The 17,285-nt window shown below is 50.8% G+C and overlaps 2 protein-coding genes across 2 annotated transcripts in view; both read right to left on the reverse strand.

Annotated features, from left to right (window-relative positions):
- Positions 1-11,438, reverse strand: part of NDUFA10 (NADH:ubiquinone oxidoreductase subunit A10) — a 35,619-nt gene extending 24,181 nt beyond the window's left edge. The window contains exons 1-6 of the mRNA XM_065917185.1: positions 11,289-11,438; positions 6,295-6,463; positions 5,398-5,613; positions 4,839-4,925; positions 3,268-3,389; positions 1,389-1,468 (exon numbers count right to left, since the gene is read on the reverse strand). Of these exons, the coding sequence (XP_065773257.1) occupies positions 1,389-1,468; positions 3,268-3,389; positions 4,839-4,925; positions 5,398-5,613; positions 6,295-6,463; positions 11,289-11,363 (749 nt within the window). The 5' untranslated portion in view covers positions 11,364-11,438. The remainder of the gene's footprint in view (positions 1-1,388; positions 1,469-3,267; positions 3,390-4,838; positions 4,926-5,397; positions 5,614-6,294; positions 6,464-11,288) is intronic.
- LOC136152458 (olfactory receptor 6B2-like) lies at positions 11,385-16,954 on the reverse strand. Its single transcript, XM_065913795.1, has 4 exons — positions 16,047-16,954; positions 13,220-13,306; positions 11,829-11,913; positions 11,385-11,639 (listed from the first exon to the last, which is right to left on the reverse strand). Exons 1-4 carry the CDS (start codon positions 16,952-16,954, stop codon positions 11,385-11,387), a joined length of 1,335 nt encoding a protein of 444 aa, XP_065769867.1.
- Between the last annotated feature and the right edge of the window lie 331 nt (positions 16,955-17,285).

Consider the following 17,285-nt stretch of genomic DNA (forward strand, 5'->3'; position numbering starts at 1 on the left):
GCTATAATTTTGGAGAGCCCAGGGTCTGACCGTCTGCCCTGCTGGGCAAGGATGTGAACTTTCTTGGCTCCACAGGGGAGTCACCAGCCACCAGAGAGCAAGGGCGGGGCTGGGCTCACTGCAGAGGAGGCGGCTGTCTGACCTCCAGCAGGACGCAAAGCAGCCCCTTGGGAGCCGAGGCCCGTGTAGGGGTGAGAGCTGAGTCCCCACTCAGCTCACGGACAGAGTGCAAGGGAGCGCTGGACGAAGCAGTGGACGCTGAGAACCCCTGCTGGACACTGCACCAACAGGAGGCCCCCAGGGCGAGTTCTTGAAAATTAAACGCCAGGTACAAGAAAAGTCTTATTTCATCTGTAAGCCGAATCTAAGACTTTCTTTCCTGACGGCACAGCTCAACATCCTATTTGGGACTGGCTGGGAAGCCTTTGCTCAGCAGTGACTTTGCAGCCGGAAGATCTCCACGAGCAATCTTTGGAACTGAGCGTCTAGGGTCAGCCACCTCTCTCTGACACCTCTACATATCCGCCCGGCAAGATTCACAAAACTTTCTGCACTTCTGGCTTTGTTTCTACTACCCATGAGAGAAAAGCTGATCACAAGCAAGCACTGGCTTACAGCTAAAAAATTACATTCTAAAACTTCTCTTCCAAAACTGCTAGACAATACCTTGTTCACAATTTCATAGTTACTTTGAAACGTTAAATAACAAGAGCAAAACATTTTCAGGTATCAAAAAAGGCTTACGTTTTCTAAAAGTCTAAGAAATTCTACTAGAGACCTTAACAGCATTACTGAACCATCCTAACTGTAGCTGGACGTCAGTGACGGCAGGCAATGACTGCCGCGTGCCTGACACAGAAGGACCACAGGACGGCCAGCCAGAGACAGTGGGGCTCGGTGCTCTCACTGAAGGAGGGAGGGGAGAAGAAAGCTGGAAAGGGGCCCTGGGCGTTCCCACTGAACCCAAAGGCCCCTTAAGCATCAGCTTTCAAAAGGACCGACAGGCTGCTGAGCCTTCACATCCTGTGTGTGGACTCACGGAGTCCCTCCAGACAACCTTTCTAGGTAAACGTGGCCATTCAGTTGCCACCGAGAGTGAAAACATGAGTTCTCTAATGCTAAAACCTGTCACTGAACATAGCTTCAACTCACATCTACTATCAAAACAGTCTAAAGATACGACAAGATAAATATTGGCTAAATAATAAAACAAATCAACTCCCCGCCAACCAAATCAAACTGAAATGCCTGCTGTCGCTCTTGCTTATAAACGTCAGACTAAATCTCCCCAGGTGAGATCCAGAGAAATGAACAAGCGCTCCCTGGGCTGGGGGGCCATGTGTGCAGGGCTCCCGGCTGGCTCATAAACCCACTGCGCCCCCGCTCACCTCATCTCGGGCAGGAAGGTCCCCTTATAGGCGTTCTCGATGTCTTGAAGGTAGGCGGAGGTGATCTTCATCTCATGTGGCTAAATGAAAGCAGAAAGCAAATGTGGGACACGTCCAGACTTCTTTTCTTTTTCCCGTGCTTCCGTAAAGTGTGAGACAATCCACCAACACAGTGCTCCCAGGACGACTCATGTGGGGTGCTGCGGGGGCTGGGGTGACAGGAAGGGGCTGCAGTGCCAGTTCTAGCAGTCCCCCTCCTGCGCACAGAGGGCGGGAGTCTGCCCAGGGAGACCTGGGGTGCGACCTTCTCTTCCCAGACTTGAGATGTGACTGTGAGCGGCTACAGCGCCTGCCCCTGTTCCAAGGGCCCGCATGCGGGGAATGAAAGAGGACAGCTGCAGCCGGGGAGGGCCCACCTCTCCCCCATCCTCACACCCTCCTGTCACCAACCAGCTCCACACCCCTTCTGTACCACTCACCCTGCCCCTCCCACCTTCCCAACCGCGCTTCCCTTTCACATGAAGCTTGCCAAGTACGGAAATGTACACTTCCAATCGTGAGTGGCAACTTTCTGCACTGAAAACCTCTTAGTTTAGCAATGCTGAAGGCTAAATTATCTTTCACCATGTTCAAGATTCTTCGTGGCATTTGCATGTTTTATTTCCTTGTTTACTATTAGTATCCACCATAGGAATACAGATCTAAAAATGACATAATGTTTCTTTGATAAAATGTCTCCTTTTCTTAGACACAGTGGTAGTTTTAGCTGGTGACAGTATTCATCAAGTACTGGAAAACAAAAATGTTAATAGGTCTAATTTGTTCTAAATTGTCTCTGAAATACTGCTATCCAGATAACAAGAGTTATCTAGAGAACTGTAAATATTAATATATAACTCCTATTTCTTGGTAAATGTTACTTTAATAAGCAAGTGTTCCCTAATGTGATAAATACTTCTGACTTGTAGTTCCCTTCTTTGGCCACCAGATGGAACACTCTCCAAAGTATAAACCACATGGCACCCTCAGGAGTAAACACTCCAAGGTGCAGCCAAGTCACCAGCAGAGACAAAGGTATCCCGAGCATGCTCACTGCTGATCGGGGGAGGGGGAGAGTGACCACAGGCTCTTTGAGCCGCGTCAAGGGCGCCTAGGCATCTCTGCTGCCCTGGAGAGGAACAGCCCTGAGAGGCACTTGCTGAGCACCCACCTGAGCACCCAGGACAGACCCTGGGACAACAGATACACAGGCCTAAGTCCATGTTGTCGTCACAGTGTCAAAAAGACAGTGTTTCCTCCCATGAAAAAACACTCTCAGTGGGAGTGATCTTTCCAACAAGGCCTAGTTGTAAGGCAACGATGGGCCTGGTCACCCTGCACCCCGCTGGCAGGACCAACTTCAAATTGCAGGGCTTCCAAGACCGACTGTCTGAGCACCACTAAGGCAGTGAATGGATGTGTGTGGAGATCCCTCTCTGGGGTCAGAGAGTCACTGAACAGGAGAAAGAGGACGAGAGGCCCAACCCCGTTAGACGTGAGAGGTAAACTCAAAGGGTGTCAGAGACCATTCTCAACTAGCAGGAAGCCGCAGAGCACGACAAGCCCATCAAAAGCAGAAGGGGAGGTCCCGTCAGGAGGCACGCGCGTCCTCAGGGTCACCTGTGCTCAGGTGATGCAGGCACGGGGGGAGGGCAGCGTGCACTGGGCCAGGGGGCCCCGGGGAGCAGGGAGCAAGCAGGACCGCCTGCAGTCCACCACACCAGCAGCCGTGGGCAGGCACGCAGGGGCCCTCAGGGAGCCAGTCTCCCACCACGTGTGCACACCACCACCGTGAAGGCCGACACAGACAGGCAGGTCTAGGACAGGAAGGCTGAGTTACGTTTCCCTTCTTCTGGATCCGGCTCTGGAGCTCGGGAACCGGCACGTCCACGTAGATGACCACGTGGGGGGGCAGGTACTCACAGATGGTGACCTTCTTCACCTGGTTGTAGTGGTCCACACCTGGCGGGAGAGAAGCCCCAGCTGTCAGCCAGCGGGCCAGACAGCCTGCAGACACACGTCCCTCTCAGATCAAGGGACAAGGGCACAGGCAGCTCTCAGAGCCGCACGCCAACCTGCAGCCACACGTCAGTCATGGCCATGACTGCCGGCTGCATACACATCATGCCGGCACACGGCGCCCACAGGCACCGTCCACGCAGTGCTTCCCTCTATCACCACAGACCACAAGCGTCAGGCCACGGAACTAGCTGACTATCCCACAGTCAAGGGCTTCCCTGGTGGCCCGGTGGTCAAGAACCCGCCAGTCAATGGAGGAAATGCAGGTTTGATCCCTCGGTCTGGAAGATCCCCTGGAGGAGGAAATGGCTACCCATGCCAGGATTCTTGCCTGGAGAATCCCATGGACAGAGGCGCCTGGCGAGCTACAGTCCATTGGGTCTCAAAGTGTCAGACGTGACTGAGCGACTAAACAAGAATAATCCAAAGTCAGACACTGGGATCTGAGCCCAGCCTAGTGACACTCTGACTTCACTTCCAGAGCTCTCTGCGGGGCTGCTCTACACGCGTCTTGGCTGCATGGGAGGTGCAATGGTAGCCCCATCAGCCCGGTGGGCCCACTCTTCCTCTCCCACAGGCTCGCCATGGGCACGTCCTGGGTGCCTCTGGCCCAGCCGGTGCTGCACTGCCCGCTGCGGGCCTTCCTCTTGTGGTGCCCCGGCCAACCCCAACTTCCTGCCAAGGGCCTCCTTCTTGACCTCCCTTCCCGAACACATCCTTCAGACACACAATCTCAAACCGAACCACACGTCTCCCTCACCTAACCCCGAGGGGTCCCCTGCACTCTCAGGAAGAACCCAGTGCCCACCCTCCATGCGCCCCCACCCCCAGCACCCGGCCCCTCTCTGGGCCTCATCAGCGCCCGCAACGCATGCCGCTCCCTCGAGGGCAGCACCGTGGCTCGCCCAGGGCTCCCTGCTCAGGGGCGCTGCCCCCGACACCCCGTCTCCACGCGGTCAGCCGCTCCCCAGGCTCCCTCACTCCTTGTGGCCAGGTTAACTGCAACCAGGAGCCTTGCTCCTTGCCTACTGGCCACTGGTCAGACCTTCACCACCCAGTGCTGCTGTCACTGAAAGCACCAGAACAGCAGGCGGGAGAGGAGGCGGCCCTCACAAGGCCAGGAATGAGCCGTGGCGGCTGCAGGCAGGGAGGCTCCAGGACAGGCCGCTCGGTGAGACCGTCTGCTGAGGTTCTCCACTGTGCTCTCACGGGGAGAGAAGACTTTAAGAGGGAAAGAGGCAGACAAGGACTGGCTTTTCCTGAGGAACAGCGTCATTCATCTACTTATTAACAACAGACATTCACAGAATGTGCACCAGCTGCAGGGTGGGGGTAGCAGGACCTTTACAAAGCCACCCCTGTGCCCACAAGACCAGCCTGCCGCCGACTCACACTGCTTCCGGATGAAGCCTTGGCGGTACATTGCCTCCAGGAAGACAAAGTCACTGTAGATGGAGCGCTCCAACACCACACCCTGTCCTGTTTAAAAACGTGGAAACAAAAATCAGAATCAGAAAACAATTACAGCAGTGAAAATCAGTCTGTTCACTTTAGAAATGGAAAAAAATTATTTACAACTCCATTTCCATACAAGATATTTTCAAAAGAACACATATCATATATGCCGTTCTAAGCGGAAAATCATTTTGTAAAACTCGAATACTTATCCACTTCAGAAATACAATGTTCTGTTTCGCTCTTTCACAGATCCAACAGAAACATCAGCTAACAGAGAAAGGACACTGGTTTTTTGAAATGTAGATTCCCCGCCCCCATCCCAACCGCCCAGAAAGACCCCAAGGTCAGCCCCGCACCACACCATCGTGGATCTCAGGTATGATCTAATTGGAAAGCCAGAACTTGCCTCATCAAACACCCCTTAAAAACAGCGCTACAGAGAGGCAATCTAGAAGGACTGAACTCCAACAGCTGTCCGCGCAGGGCCACGCACCTGTGCTGAGCAGGTGCTCCAGGGCGTCCGCGTACTGCAGCAGGCGGCTGGCGTACAGCCAGGCCTGCAGGCGGTAGCTGTGGCCGTCGTTGCTCTTCGGGTCGTCGTAAAACTTCTCCAAACTGCAGTTGCCGCTGAACTGCTCAGGCAGGGGCTTCCCGTCCCCTGTGGTGCTGTCTGCGTAGTGGATCCCCGCCTCGGGGAAGTGCTTCAGGCCTGAAGAGACAAGCCGCCAGACGAGACGTGACGCGGGGACGTCACACCCCCCAGAGCGGCGGAGACCCAGCCGAACACCGCTCCTGCGGCCGCTTGGCTGAGACCCGGGGAAAGTTACCCTGATGCCTGCGTTCCTGGTGCGCAGACGGGAGCACGGGAGACCTGGAGACAACGTGTGCAGGGGCGGCTCGAAGCCCAGGGCTGACGACAGCAGGTCCCCCGCAGCCTCGTGTGAGCTCCTCCCGAGAGGGAGAGTCTGCTGCGTGCATGTGGGCACTGGCCCCTCAAAAACTAGAGAAGGGGCTTGGACAACACCGGCCCTGAGTCAGAACCGGGGCGACAGCCGGCTCTGCACCAGGCAGCTGCGTGCCACCACTTCCTACTGAGGGAACATGTCTGTGAGTGAGAGGGGACCATCGGCCCTGCTCCAGGGGCGGTTACACAAGTGAGGCTGCTCAGGTGAACGTGCTAGGCTTACATCGTCAACATAAAATCCCAATCCAAACTCACAACCAGCCTGGACTTCAAAAATGTCCCTTATCTGGAAGATTAAAAACAGCTTTTTCAACAAGTATTTAAAAAACGTAAAATACCTACCTTAGGCCCAATTCTACCTACTCAATATGAAAATGAAGTCACACCCAGATAAGGGACGTTTACCTGCATAACACAAGCTCATACCTAGTTTCTCGGCTACTTCTTTCGCAAGTTTGCTTTTTCCAGAACATATGTTGCCATCCACAGTTATCAGTTTGCTGTTTGCTGTCATCTTTTTGGTTGCTCTTTCACCAAGTATGAACGCCAACGGGCCGTACTGCAGCTTGCACTGGGCACTTGTATGAATTCCTCCCTGAAAAACACACATCACACATCACCACGTGAGCATCCTGGTTACAGCAGGCATTAGCAACTATTAGACATAAATGCCAAGACCCTCGGTGACAAAAAAACCAACATCGACATCTTTACAACCCATTTCTTTAATTACCATCTTCCAGCCCCACCCTGAACATAAGTTCATAAAGGCAGGAGATTGTTTTGACCACTGCTAAATCCTCAGGGCCTGGAACAGGACACATCTACCTTGTTCAATAAAAATTGTGTGTGTGTGTGTGTGTGTGTGTGCGCGCATGAATGAAAGAAAAGCAGGCTGGAGGGGAGGCAGGGAAGAAGGGAACAGAGAACATTTCTCTAGTTCAGGTCTCTGTCTCTGGAATGGGTTATCTCATGTTTTTAAGCAGCTCCTGATGTCCTGAAAGTACTTGAAAGCTAACAGACCTAAAACTGAAATTCAGCATCCACACCTGACCCCCGTCTGTTCCCCCTCACAAGTTCCCCTCCACCATCCCCCAAGCAGAACAAAGGCAAGAGTCACCTGTGACCCCCTCCTCCTTCCTCCGGCTCCATCACCACGCACACAACCCCACTGACCCCAGCCCTTAAGTGTCTCTGGCCAGCGGCCCCTCCCTCCCCTCGGTGCACTGACCGCGGCCATCTCACATCCCTTGCCTGCTTCTCCTGTCTCCAGCATCCGGATCTATTCTCCACACTGAAACTCAAAACACCGCGCCTCACCACTGCGCACCGCCCCCCCCCCCCAAAAAAACCCACCGATCAGCACAGGGAGGAGCTGGAATGCCCCGTGCAGTACTGGGCTAGAGCGAGACGCATCAGTGTGAACTCATGTCCAGTTCACTACAGACCAGGGGGTCACACAGGGAAACACTGACGGACACAGGTATTCAGAGGTGCATACACTGGACTCCCCTGCTGTCTGCCAGAAAGGCCCAGAGCAACAACACCCAGGATCAATTACGCCAGGCACCTAGATCTCGGTTTCTAATGCTGTCCTCCAGTCAAAGGACCAAGGGCTCCTGGAGAAACGGCTGATTCCACGGCTACCCTCTAAGGAAGTGCTCACACACACAGTGGGGGTGGGCAGGCTGCAGGGAGACAGGGGCCACCTGAATGAGCGCCCGGTGGCCACAGCCGGAACAGCCTGAGTAACACAGTACAGCTGCACCGAGTGTTAGCCCAAAATACAACACGCACACAGCCCACACTGGTAGAAATGTGTAAGTGTGCAAGGGAGAGGAGCCTCCTGCACAACAGAATTCCAGGTAATTTATGCAGATACTCTACCCTGCGGACAGAGCATAGTCCCCACTCCCTGAGTGTGGGCTGCTCGCAGTGACTTCCCTCCACAGAGGACTCGACGGAAAGCAGGGAGGAAAGAGCAGCTTCACAGCAGAGACACTGCCGCTGCCCCAGTCAGGCGACTAAGGTCGACAGTGACAAGTCGCGGTCACAGCGTACCTTGCATAGTATGTGGGGAGGACGGCACTTGACCTCTGTGCGCTTCCTCCCCAGACACACAACCGCAGTCTAGTCATGAGAGAACATCAGGCGAGTCCCACCGAGGGACAAACTACCCGCCCACTACTGCCCCAAACTGCCGGAGGCCTCAGACACAGGAGAACCTGAGAAACCACTGCAACCACAGGAAGCCAGTGGGCAGAACGACAGGTATCACAGTGCTCCAGAGGTAACGCCTGAAAAGACAAACCACCCAAAGGCCCATCGACAGGACCAGCTTAGTAAACGTCAGGGTAGTCTCCGTATCCCCAAAGTCTCAAATCCCAACAACCGAGAATCCTTTCACTTACCAGCCAACTGCGTGTCAGTCATTCATTCATTTACTCATTCAACAACTATTTCTTGATTCCCATACCATCCTGTCCTTTTCCTAGACAGGATATGGGGATACAGCAGTGAGTCACAAAGATACCACAGGATAACAAAGCAAAAAAGAAAGTACAGAGTGAGTGCTACAGAGGGAGCACAGTGCAAAGGATGGGATGTACATTAAAACAGATGGTCACAGAACCCTTACAGAGATTGACGTCTGAAGAAAGACTGGGAGGCAGTGAGGGAATTGGCCTCGTGGACATCTGGGAAGAGGAACAGTGAACGTCAATGCTCTGAGGCTAGAGCACTGCAAGGGTCAGCAAGGCCAGGGTAGCTGGTGCCAAGAGGACTGGACGGGGGAAGAGCATCAGAGGAGACAAGTGAGAAGGTTAATCATATTGATACCTTGCATCCTGGAAATCAATCACTCTTGCCCCTGGAGAAGGGAAAGGCTCCCCACTCCAGTATTCTGGCCTGGAGAATTCCATGGACTGCAGTCCATTGGGTCGCAAAGAGTCGGACACGACTGAGCAACTTTCACTCACTCACTCCTCCAGGCTACCTCTGAGCCATGTGCAAACTGCTCCTTATCCATGTTCCCAACCTGAAGACACCACAAAACGTAGCACAGAGCAGGTGCACAGTAACATCTGTAGAAGCTAACAGCCATTCTGACTCCAGAATCTTTGGAGACTGCTTTTTTACATTTATGATAGTCTTTCTGTAATTTCCTACCCTCAGTCCCATTTTTCTGCTCTGTGGAATCACATGGAATAGTGATCTTTCATAACACATTTCCAATTTCTTCAATTATTCCTCAAGTATTAGGTTGATGAAAAAGTAAGTGTGGTTTTGGACAGTGAATTTTAAATGATTATAACTAGGCTCAAACACATCTTTGTTAATCAAAATAGGAACCATTACAATCAACATGTTTCTGCCAACAATAAATAGGTTTGTTTATTCCTATAGGGTAAAAATCCATGCTTTGGGACTCAATGAACCCTTGGAAAGCATTTTCTGCCTCTTGCTGGTTGTGGAAGTGTTCTCCATGCAAAAAGTCATCAAGGTACTTGAAGAAGTGGTAGTTGGTTGGTGACAGGTCAGGCGCATATGGTGGATGAGGCAAAACTTTGTAGCCCAATTCGTTCAACTTCTAAAGTGTTGGTTGTGCAACGTGCAGCCGGGTGCTGTCGTGGAGAACTGAGCCCATTCTGTTCACTAGTGCCAGCTGCAGGTGCTGCAGTTTACTGTGCATCTCATCAACTTGCTGAGCATACTTCTCAGATGTAGTGGTTTCACCAGGATTCAGAAATCCGTAGTGGATCAGACGGACAGCAGACCACCAAATAGTGACCATGATGTTTTCTTTGGTGAAAGCTTGGCTTTGAGAAGTGTTTTGGAGTTTCTTTTCAGTACAACCACTGAGCTGGTCATTACTGATTGTTGTATAAAATCCACTTTTTGTCACATGCCACAATCCGATCGAAAAATGGTTCATTGTTATTGCATAGAATAAGAGAAGACAACATTTCAAAATGATGATTTTTTTGATTTTCAGTCAGCTCATGAGGCACCCACTTACTGAGCTTTATCCCCTTTCCAATTTGCTTCAAATGTCAAACAACCACAGAATGGTCGATGCTAAGTTCTTCAGCAACTTCTCGTGTAGCTATAAGAGGATCAGCTTTGATGATCCTCTCAATTGGTCACTGTCAACTTCCGATGACTAGCCACTGAGATTGTCTTCAAAGTTCTTGTCTCCTTTGCAAAACTTCTTGAACCATCACTGCACTGTACGTTTATTAGCAGTTCCTGGGCCAAACACGTGAATGTTGAGAGTTGTCTCCACTGCTTTACAACCCATTGTGAACTCAAATTAAAAAATCACTCAAATTTGCTTTTTGTCTATCATCTCCCTAGTCTAAAATAAATGTAAAATACACAAGAAGTAATGTCATTAGCAAAAAAAACATAAAGTGAGAAATGCGCATTAAATGATGTATAACATAACCACATTTAAGAATGTATTTCAACAATGTGAAATGCAATTACTTTTGCACCAACCTAATAACAAGCTGCATACCCTTTGCATCCTATTCATTTTTCTCTGGACCTACTGAAGTCCATCTACACCCCCTGCAGGGAGTGATGTGACTGACACAGTCACAGGTGGGTCCACATAGTGAGCACCCCACAGCAGAGTGGCAACCCCCTCTATCCTGGGGCTCTCAGTTCCACTAATGCACAGAAGTATACTGGGTGTTAAACACAATTGTCTCTCTCTTTTTCTTCTTTTTTGCAGCCTGAATTATCTCCTAAAGATATTTATAGGGCTTTTTAAATAAGACCACTGCACTGTTCTGTTCAATAACCTTTGCTCATCAAAATCCTGAGCACAGAGGTCAAGTCTCTTTACAATTTGCCACCAACGTTCCTCCAGTCACTAGGAGCCACAGAAGCTATGATGCAGTCACTGTCATAAAACGGTTTTCCTGACACAACTCATTGTGCTTGTCTTGTTGGCTCTGCGTACAGTGTCATTCCAGAAGCTCTCCTAATGCTTCCAGATCTGACCTGAAAGCCTTCTGCCATTTCTGCTCTCCGTCACTCACCCCTTCCCCGGCCATAGACAGCGCCCCCTCAGGAGATAATGACTGAATGAGCGCGCGCGCCCCCGGCCCGGGCTCAACACACCTGCTCACTCGCCCACCCCACAACCGCTGTAACCTGGCTTCCCCCAGCAGGGTGGCCAGGAGTCCCATTCAACTCCGCGCCCCACTTTCTACTTGGAGCTGAGAGAAAATGGCCTGAACAAACTGACGGCCCCTCCAAGCTCTGTCCTCGAAACGCACGACCAGACACTTCAGAGGACAGTGGGATCCCCAGCCGGCAAGGGCCCTGGGAGGCCCGGGGAGGTGAGGAAGGGGCGGCGCCAGAAGGACAAGACAGGTCGCCCCCGCAGCTCCCGCCCGCCGCAGGCTCACCACGCGCGGGGCGACCGCCACGAGGCCCCGCGAAGCCGCGGACGCGGGGACAAGTCTCAGCAGCCTCAAGGCCATGGCTCCGCGGTCTGCACCGGCTCAAGGACCCGAGGGGACGCGGTCGCGACGGGGTCCTCTCCGGCTGCCGGCGCGCCGCCGTGACGTCACGGTCGGGGTGTCCGCGCCGCGCCTGACGGGTTCAGGCAAAGAGCGCAGGCGCACAACGCGCAGTCGCGGACTGGTCCGCCAGGGATCTACCTTTGCGTCCGCCTCATCCAGGCGCCTTAGGGCCCGCCCGCCGCACGAGTTCTGAGGGGTGAGTTCCGAAGAGTTGTCCTCCCGCCGCCCAGGTTCCTAGGGGAGGCTTGCCCGGGTCCCCGAGAGGCTCGACAGCCGCCTGGGTTCTGAGGGACTGTCCTCTCGCCGCCTGGATCTTAAAGGGAGGCCCGCCCGCCGCGGGTTTTGAGGTGGCGCAGTGTGGGGAGCCGAAGCCGCCCCGAGCCCGGTAGTTACTACCGCGCCTCATCCGCGTCCAGGGCGCACCCCGTCCTCCCGACTCCCCAGGGCTGCAGGGGCGGACTTCAGGGTATCCTTGGAAGTGTCTCCGCAGCTCACAAACCACCGGAGGCTAGGAGGGCGACCCGGGGGTGAAAGGAGGGCCGGTGTGAGAGCGGACGCCGGACAAGCGTGATCCTCAGGGAGGCTCTCGAAGAGGGGTCGGGACCAGAACCGGCCTTCCCTGCCCACGGCGCTTGAGAGTTCTTTCCTACTACACTTGCCGTTTGAAAAGGTCTTACAAGCCTCACCCTCCTCCTCAAGCGTATCGTTTTTAATACCCTAAGTGCTGTTTAACATTCATTCGGTCTTCAACTTTTCAGAATGGTCATGCAGTTGTCACAACAAATGTCCTTTCAATGGATATGTCTCCAGTAAGAGAACTGCTTATTCAAAATTCAGATCGATCCCCAGCCCCCAATGTCGGAGGGTCTGACTTAGAAGATCTGGGATGGGCTCTAAAATCTGTTTAGCAAGCTTCCAGCTGGTTCTGATGTGAATGACCCACACTGAGAGTGTGAATGACCCACACTGAGAGAAACGCGGCTCTATGCATTGTCCGAGAGCTAGGACCGTGTCCAGATCCTGCACCACTGTGCACTCAGCCCCAAGCAGACTCCTCACAAAGGACAGGTGTGCCTCAAGTACAGTTAGATGACCAGGTGTGACCAGGTAGCCACAAGCCATCCGGCCCGGTGGAGTCGCCACTTATTACCGGAGTGCTGGCTACACGTTGTGATGTCTGGGAAGCCGCATGTCCTTTCCACTGTGTCTGAGAAGTTGGGGTGGGGGGTGAGGGTGGGGACGTCTCCCTGTCCGGTTCTCTGGCCTTGTGCCACTAGCCAATTTGCATAGTCGCTCCAGCACTTGGTTGTCTTTCCTGCTTCACTCAAGCAAACACACATCCTTCTTATCACTTCCCAAGACGAAGTTCTGTGTTTATTAAATTTGTGCTGATGGCATAGTGAAAAAGAGAGCAAGATCTTAGTGAAAAGCAAAATAACCTTAAGTTAAATATCATTGTCCTAAGGGTATAACTGTCCTCTAAGTTTTTTCAAACAACCGTGTGTGTGTGTGTGCGCGCGTGTGTGTGCGTGCGCGTGCTTGTGTGAGTGCGCAATAGACACATAGACATAGACACAATCATGTCCGACTCTGCGAAACCATGCGCTGTAGCCCACCAGGCTCCTCTGTCCAAGGGATTTTCCAGGCAAGAATACTGGAGCTGTTTGCCATTTCCACCTCCAGGAGATCTTCCTGGACCAGACATCGAACCCTCATCTCCTGCATTAGCAGGAAGATTCTTTACCACTGGGGCCATCTGGAAACAACTCCCCCAAATGGGATCACATGGTCAGTCTCCTTGGCCCTGCACCCACCACTCTGTTTTGAGAACTGCCTTTCTGTCAAGGGCCTTTCCAGGCCTGGCCTCCTCTGCTCCCTGGTTCCTGCCTCCAGATATGGATCTGAGACAGGAGGCATCCACGGGGGCAGACCTCAGAACTCTTAACCCTAACGTTTAAGATGAATATTGTAGGAAGGCATGTTTGGTTATATATAGTGTTTCCCCAACTACCTGTTTAAAACCAAAGCTTACTTAGTTAAACAGAAATACTCTTGTATCTAGAGTAAGTTGAGCTGTTGGTGCATAGAAATAAATGTTCAATGTCTCTAATAGTAAGATGGTTCACATGAATATTTGTTCTGGGATCTGGACAGCCAGCCATGACCAAGTGCTGCCACTCCATATCCAGATACGGGTAGAGGAAGCAGTGTGCTCGGGAGTGTCCCTCCAAATGAGCTCCATTTATGATTCTCTAGCCTATCTGTCCAGCTTCAGTTGGAGCAATTGTATAATCACTTAACTACAGCAGTGAAACCGAATGAGCAGAAGTTCAGTATTAGCTTACAAGAGAGAAAGTGGATTTTCTGGATCAGTATGAGGTACTTTGAAAACCACAATACATTAAGTCTCCTGCACTTGAACGAGTTCTGTTCTGAGAACACATGTCTAAGTCCAACAAGATGAGCCTAGGTACCCAACTAACACAGTTGACTAATAATGTATTGTAATAGCTTTATAATACTTTTCACAATATATAAAAAATAAACAACATGTTTAACCTGACAGTACACACAGTACCTTGAAAAGTACAGTAGTATATACCAACAGTTGACATACAGGGCTGGCATGGATTGAACAGGCAAAGTTACTGACTGGAGGAGACAGAGGAGGTGGGAGATGGTAGAACTGAAGGATCGTCAGCAACAGGAGATGGAGGGTGAGCTGCTGCTTCACTCATGCATGACATGGATGGCACAGGTTCTGGTTCCTTCTTGGATTCAGTTCAGTCCAACCTCTTGAAAAAAAAAGGATCCAGTGATGTCTGGATAGTACCTCTTTTTTTCTCTTCATAGATGACATGGTAACACTGGTTTGCACTCTAAATGGCTGCTGCAACCTTTGTGTACAGTTCTACTTGTGTGATTGGACACACAAACACAGGGCCAACTCTTTGAGAGTCTGCATCTTGAATCTTTGTATGTAGGGGACTTATTGTAACAAAAATATTATACCTGCATTATCCTGAAATCACATAAGGTGCAACAATTTACTAATTACTTGATTAAAAAAATCTACAAAAACCTATAGCAAACATCATACTTAATAGTGAAGACTGATGCTTTCCTTCTAATCTTTCTAAAATAAGAAACAGGTTACAATATCTGCAGGCTTCCTTGGTGGTTCAGCATTAAAGACTGCGTGCCAATGGCAGAGACACAGGATCCATCCTTGGGTTAGAAGATTCCCTGGAGGAGGAAATGGCAACCCACTCCAGTATTCTTGCCTGAAGAATCACATGCACGACAGAGGAGCCTGGTGGGCTACAGTTCATGGAGTCACAAAGAGTGGAACATGGCTGAATGACTAACTTTCACTTTCAAGACATGCAGATTGGAAAGGAAGAAGTAAGACTCTCTGTATATGTAGGTAACATGATTGTTTATGTAGAAAACTCAAAGCAATCTACAAAAAATTCCTAGAAATAGTAAGTGAATTCAGCAAGATTTCAGGTTACAAAGTCAACGTGAAAATCAACTACATTTCTATAAACTAACAAAAAAACAAGTGGAAAAAAGAGAATGCAATGCCATTTATGATAGCTCCAGAAATATAATACTTAGGTATAAATCTAGCAAAAGATGTGTAAATCTAGCAAAACACACAAGATATGTATGCTGAAAGCTACACAATGTGAGAAGACTCAACAGAGAAACGAGAATTCTCCCCCAACTGATTTGTTACTTTAACGCAAGTCCTGTCAAAGTCTCAACAAGATTTTTATAGATGTAGATGAGCTTGTAATAAAATTCCCCTGTCCAGGCCCTAGAAGAGCAGCAGCCATCTGGAAAAGGAAGAGTGAAGTGGGAGGGATCATTCCTCCACTGTTGAGGATTTATTCTGCGTCTATGTTAATGGAGACCACGTGGTCCTGGCAGAGGGACTGCCAAAGAGATCAGAAATAAATCAGCACCAGTATTGTCAACTGATGCTTTCCAAAGGTTCAGTGTCGCTCAGCAAAGGAATGACAGCCATTTGAGCAAATGGCATTACAACAGTTGGATGTCCATGGACAACAAACCTTAGTATGCCTATTGCACCTTATACAAAACCTGACTCACAGTGGATCATGGCCCTTCATTGTAAGGGCAAGGCTATGAAACCCTTAGAAAAAAGCCATAGGATAAAACCTTCAGGACTGAGGATTGGGGAAAGAATTCTTGGGCTTGACATCAAGAACATAATACACATGAATAGACAAACAGACCATGAAACAAAATGAGACCAAAAAGAGATGAGAATAAATAGATATTTGGTTTATGAAAAGGGCGATTTTGCAGAGAGCAAAGCATTGTCTTTTCAACAAAGAGTGGGTTCCAGTCAACTTCAAATACATATAGAAAAGAATTAATGCTGACCCAGATCTCATACTGTAAATAAAAATCAATTTCTGGTGGACTATAAATCGAGACATGAAAGGTAAAACAGCAAAACTTGTGGAGTTGAGTTACACAGGAGAATATCTTCATGATATTGGAATAGGCAAACAATTCTCAAATGGAAGATAAGATGTTATTACCATCACAAATTAGACTATAGGACACTTAATTATGCTGCTTTGAAACTTGGTCTAAGACCAGAGCCTTTTCAAGGCACCCTTGAACTCTTTGTTCCTCAGACAGTAGATCAAGGGGTTGATGATTGGGGTGAGGACAGTGTAAACAGCAGAAATGAACTTATTGGAGCTCCGGGAATCAATAGCCTGGGGCCGAACATACATGAAGATCATGGCCATGTAGAAGATAGTGACCACGGTGAGGTGGGAGGCACAGGTGGAGAAGGCTCTCCAGTGGCCCGTGGCCGAGGGGATGCGCAAGACAGCCAGGGTGATGTGCCCGTAGGACAGCACAGTGGCCACGAGCGGGAACACCAGGATGAGGAAGGCCAGGATGAAGTCAACCAGCTCTGCAATCGAGAAGTCCGTGCAGGCCAGTTTGAGGATGGGGGAGATGTCACAGAAGAAGTGGTTCAGGATGTTGGAACCACAGAACTTGGCGCTGGAGATAAAGTAGACCTTGATCACAGAGATGGTGAAGCCACTCATGAAGGAGAAGGCCACCAGCTGGACACAGAGTCCCGTGGTCATGATGGCTTGGTAGCGCAGGGGGTGGCAGATGGCCACGTAGCGGTCATAGGCCATGGAGGCCAGGAGCACACACTCGGTGCACACCAGGGAGCTGAAGAAGTAGAGCTGGGTCATGCAGCCCATGAAGGAGATGTGCCTCCTCTGCAGGAGGAAGCCATCCAGCATCTTGGGGATGATGTCAGACACGTACCAGATCTCCAAGAAAGACATGGAGCCCAGAAAGTAGTACATGGGCCTGTGGAGGGAGGGGCTGCCCCAGACGGTGAGGATGATGGCCAGGTTCTCCACCAGCACGAAGAGGTAGGTGAGCAGGAAGAGGAGGAAGAGCAGGTACTGCAGCCGGGGGGCCGTGGGGAAGCCCACCAGGATGAAGGTGCTGACCTGGGTCACGTTCTCCCCCCTCATCCTTCTGTGCGGGGCACCCGGGGCCACAAACAACCTTCGTGCCAGATGAGGGCCGAGGGCAGCTGGGGAGAGAAAGCAGAGGTCAGCCTTGGAGGTGGGTTTTGACTCAAGGAGGTGGTGCCTGGTTCCTTGGACAGCAGGGGAGCAGTCATACAGTATTTCCATGTCTTGAAGTAGAAAAGCCCTTCATACATTTAGAGGTAATGACAGGACATCTAGGGAGAGTGGACATGTAGAGGAATAATTGTTTAGGACTTAAGAGCAGAGACCCTTTGCACGGCCCATCGGGATGTGTGATTGGGACCCAGGAAGGGTGTATCGGCCCTGTCTT

Source organism: Muntiacus reevesi, chromosome 1 (assembly GCF_963930625.1).
Source record: "Muntiacus reevesi chromosome 1, mMunRee1.1, whole genome shotgun sequence".
NCBI lineage: Eukaryota > Metazoa > Chordata > Mammalia > Artiodactyla > Cervidae > Muntiacus > Muntiacus reevesi.

Coding starts and splice junctions, on each gene's coding strand:
- LOC136152458 (XM_065913795.1), bottom strand. CDS start 16,954: ATGAGGGGGGAGAACGTGACCCAGGTCAGCACCTTCATCCTGGTGGGC. Junction 13,307..16,046: donor TTCAAGGGTGCCTTGAAAAG/GCTCTGGTCTTA, acceptor CTCCTGTCTCAG/ATCCATATCTGGAGGCAGGA. Junction 11,640..11,828: donor TGGGGAGTCGGGAGGACGGG/GTGCGCCCTGGA, acceptor AGCCTCCCCTAG/GAACCTGGGCGGCGGGAGGA.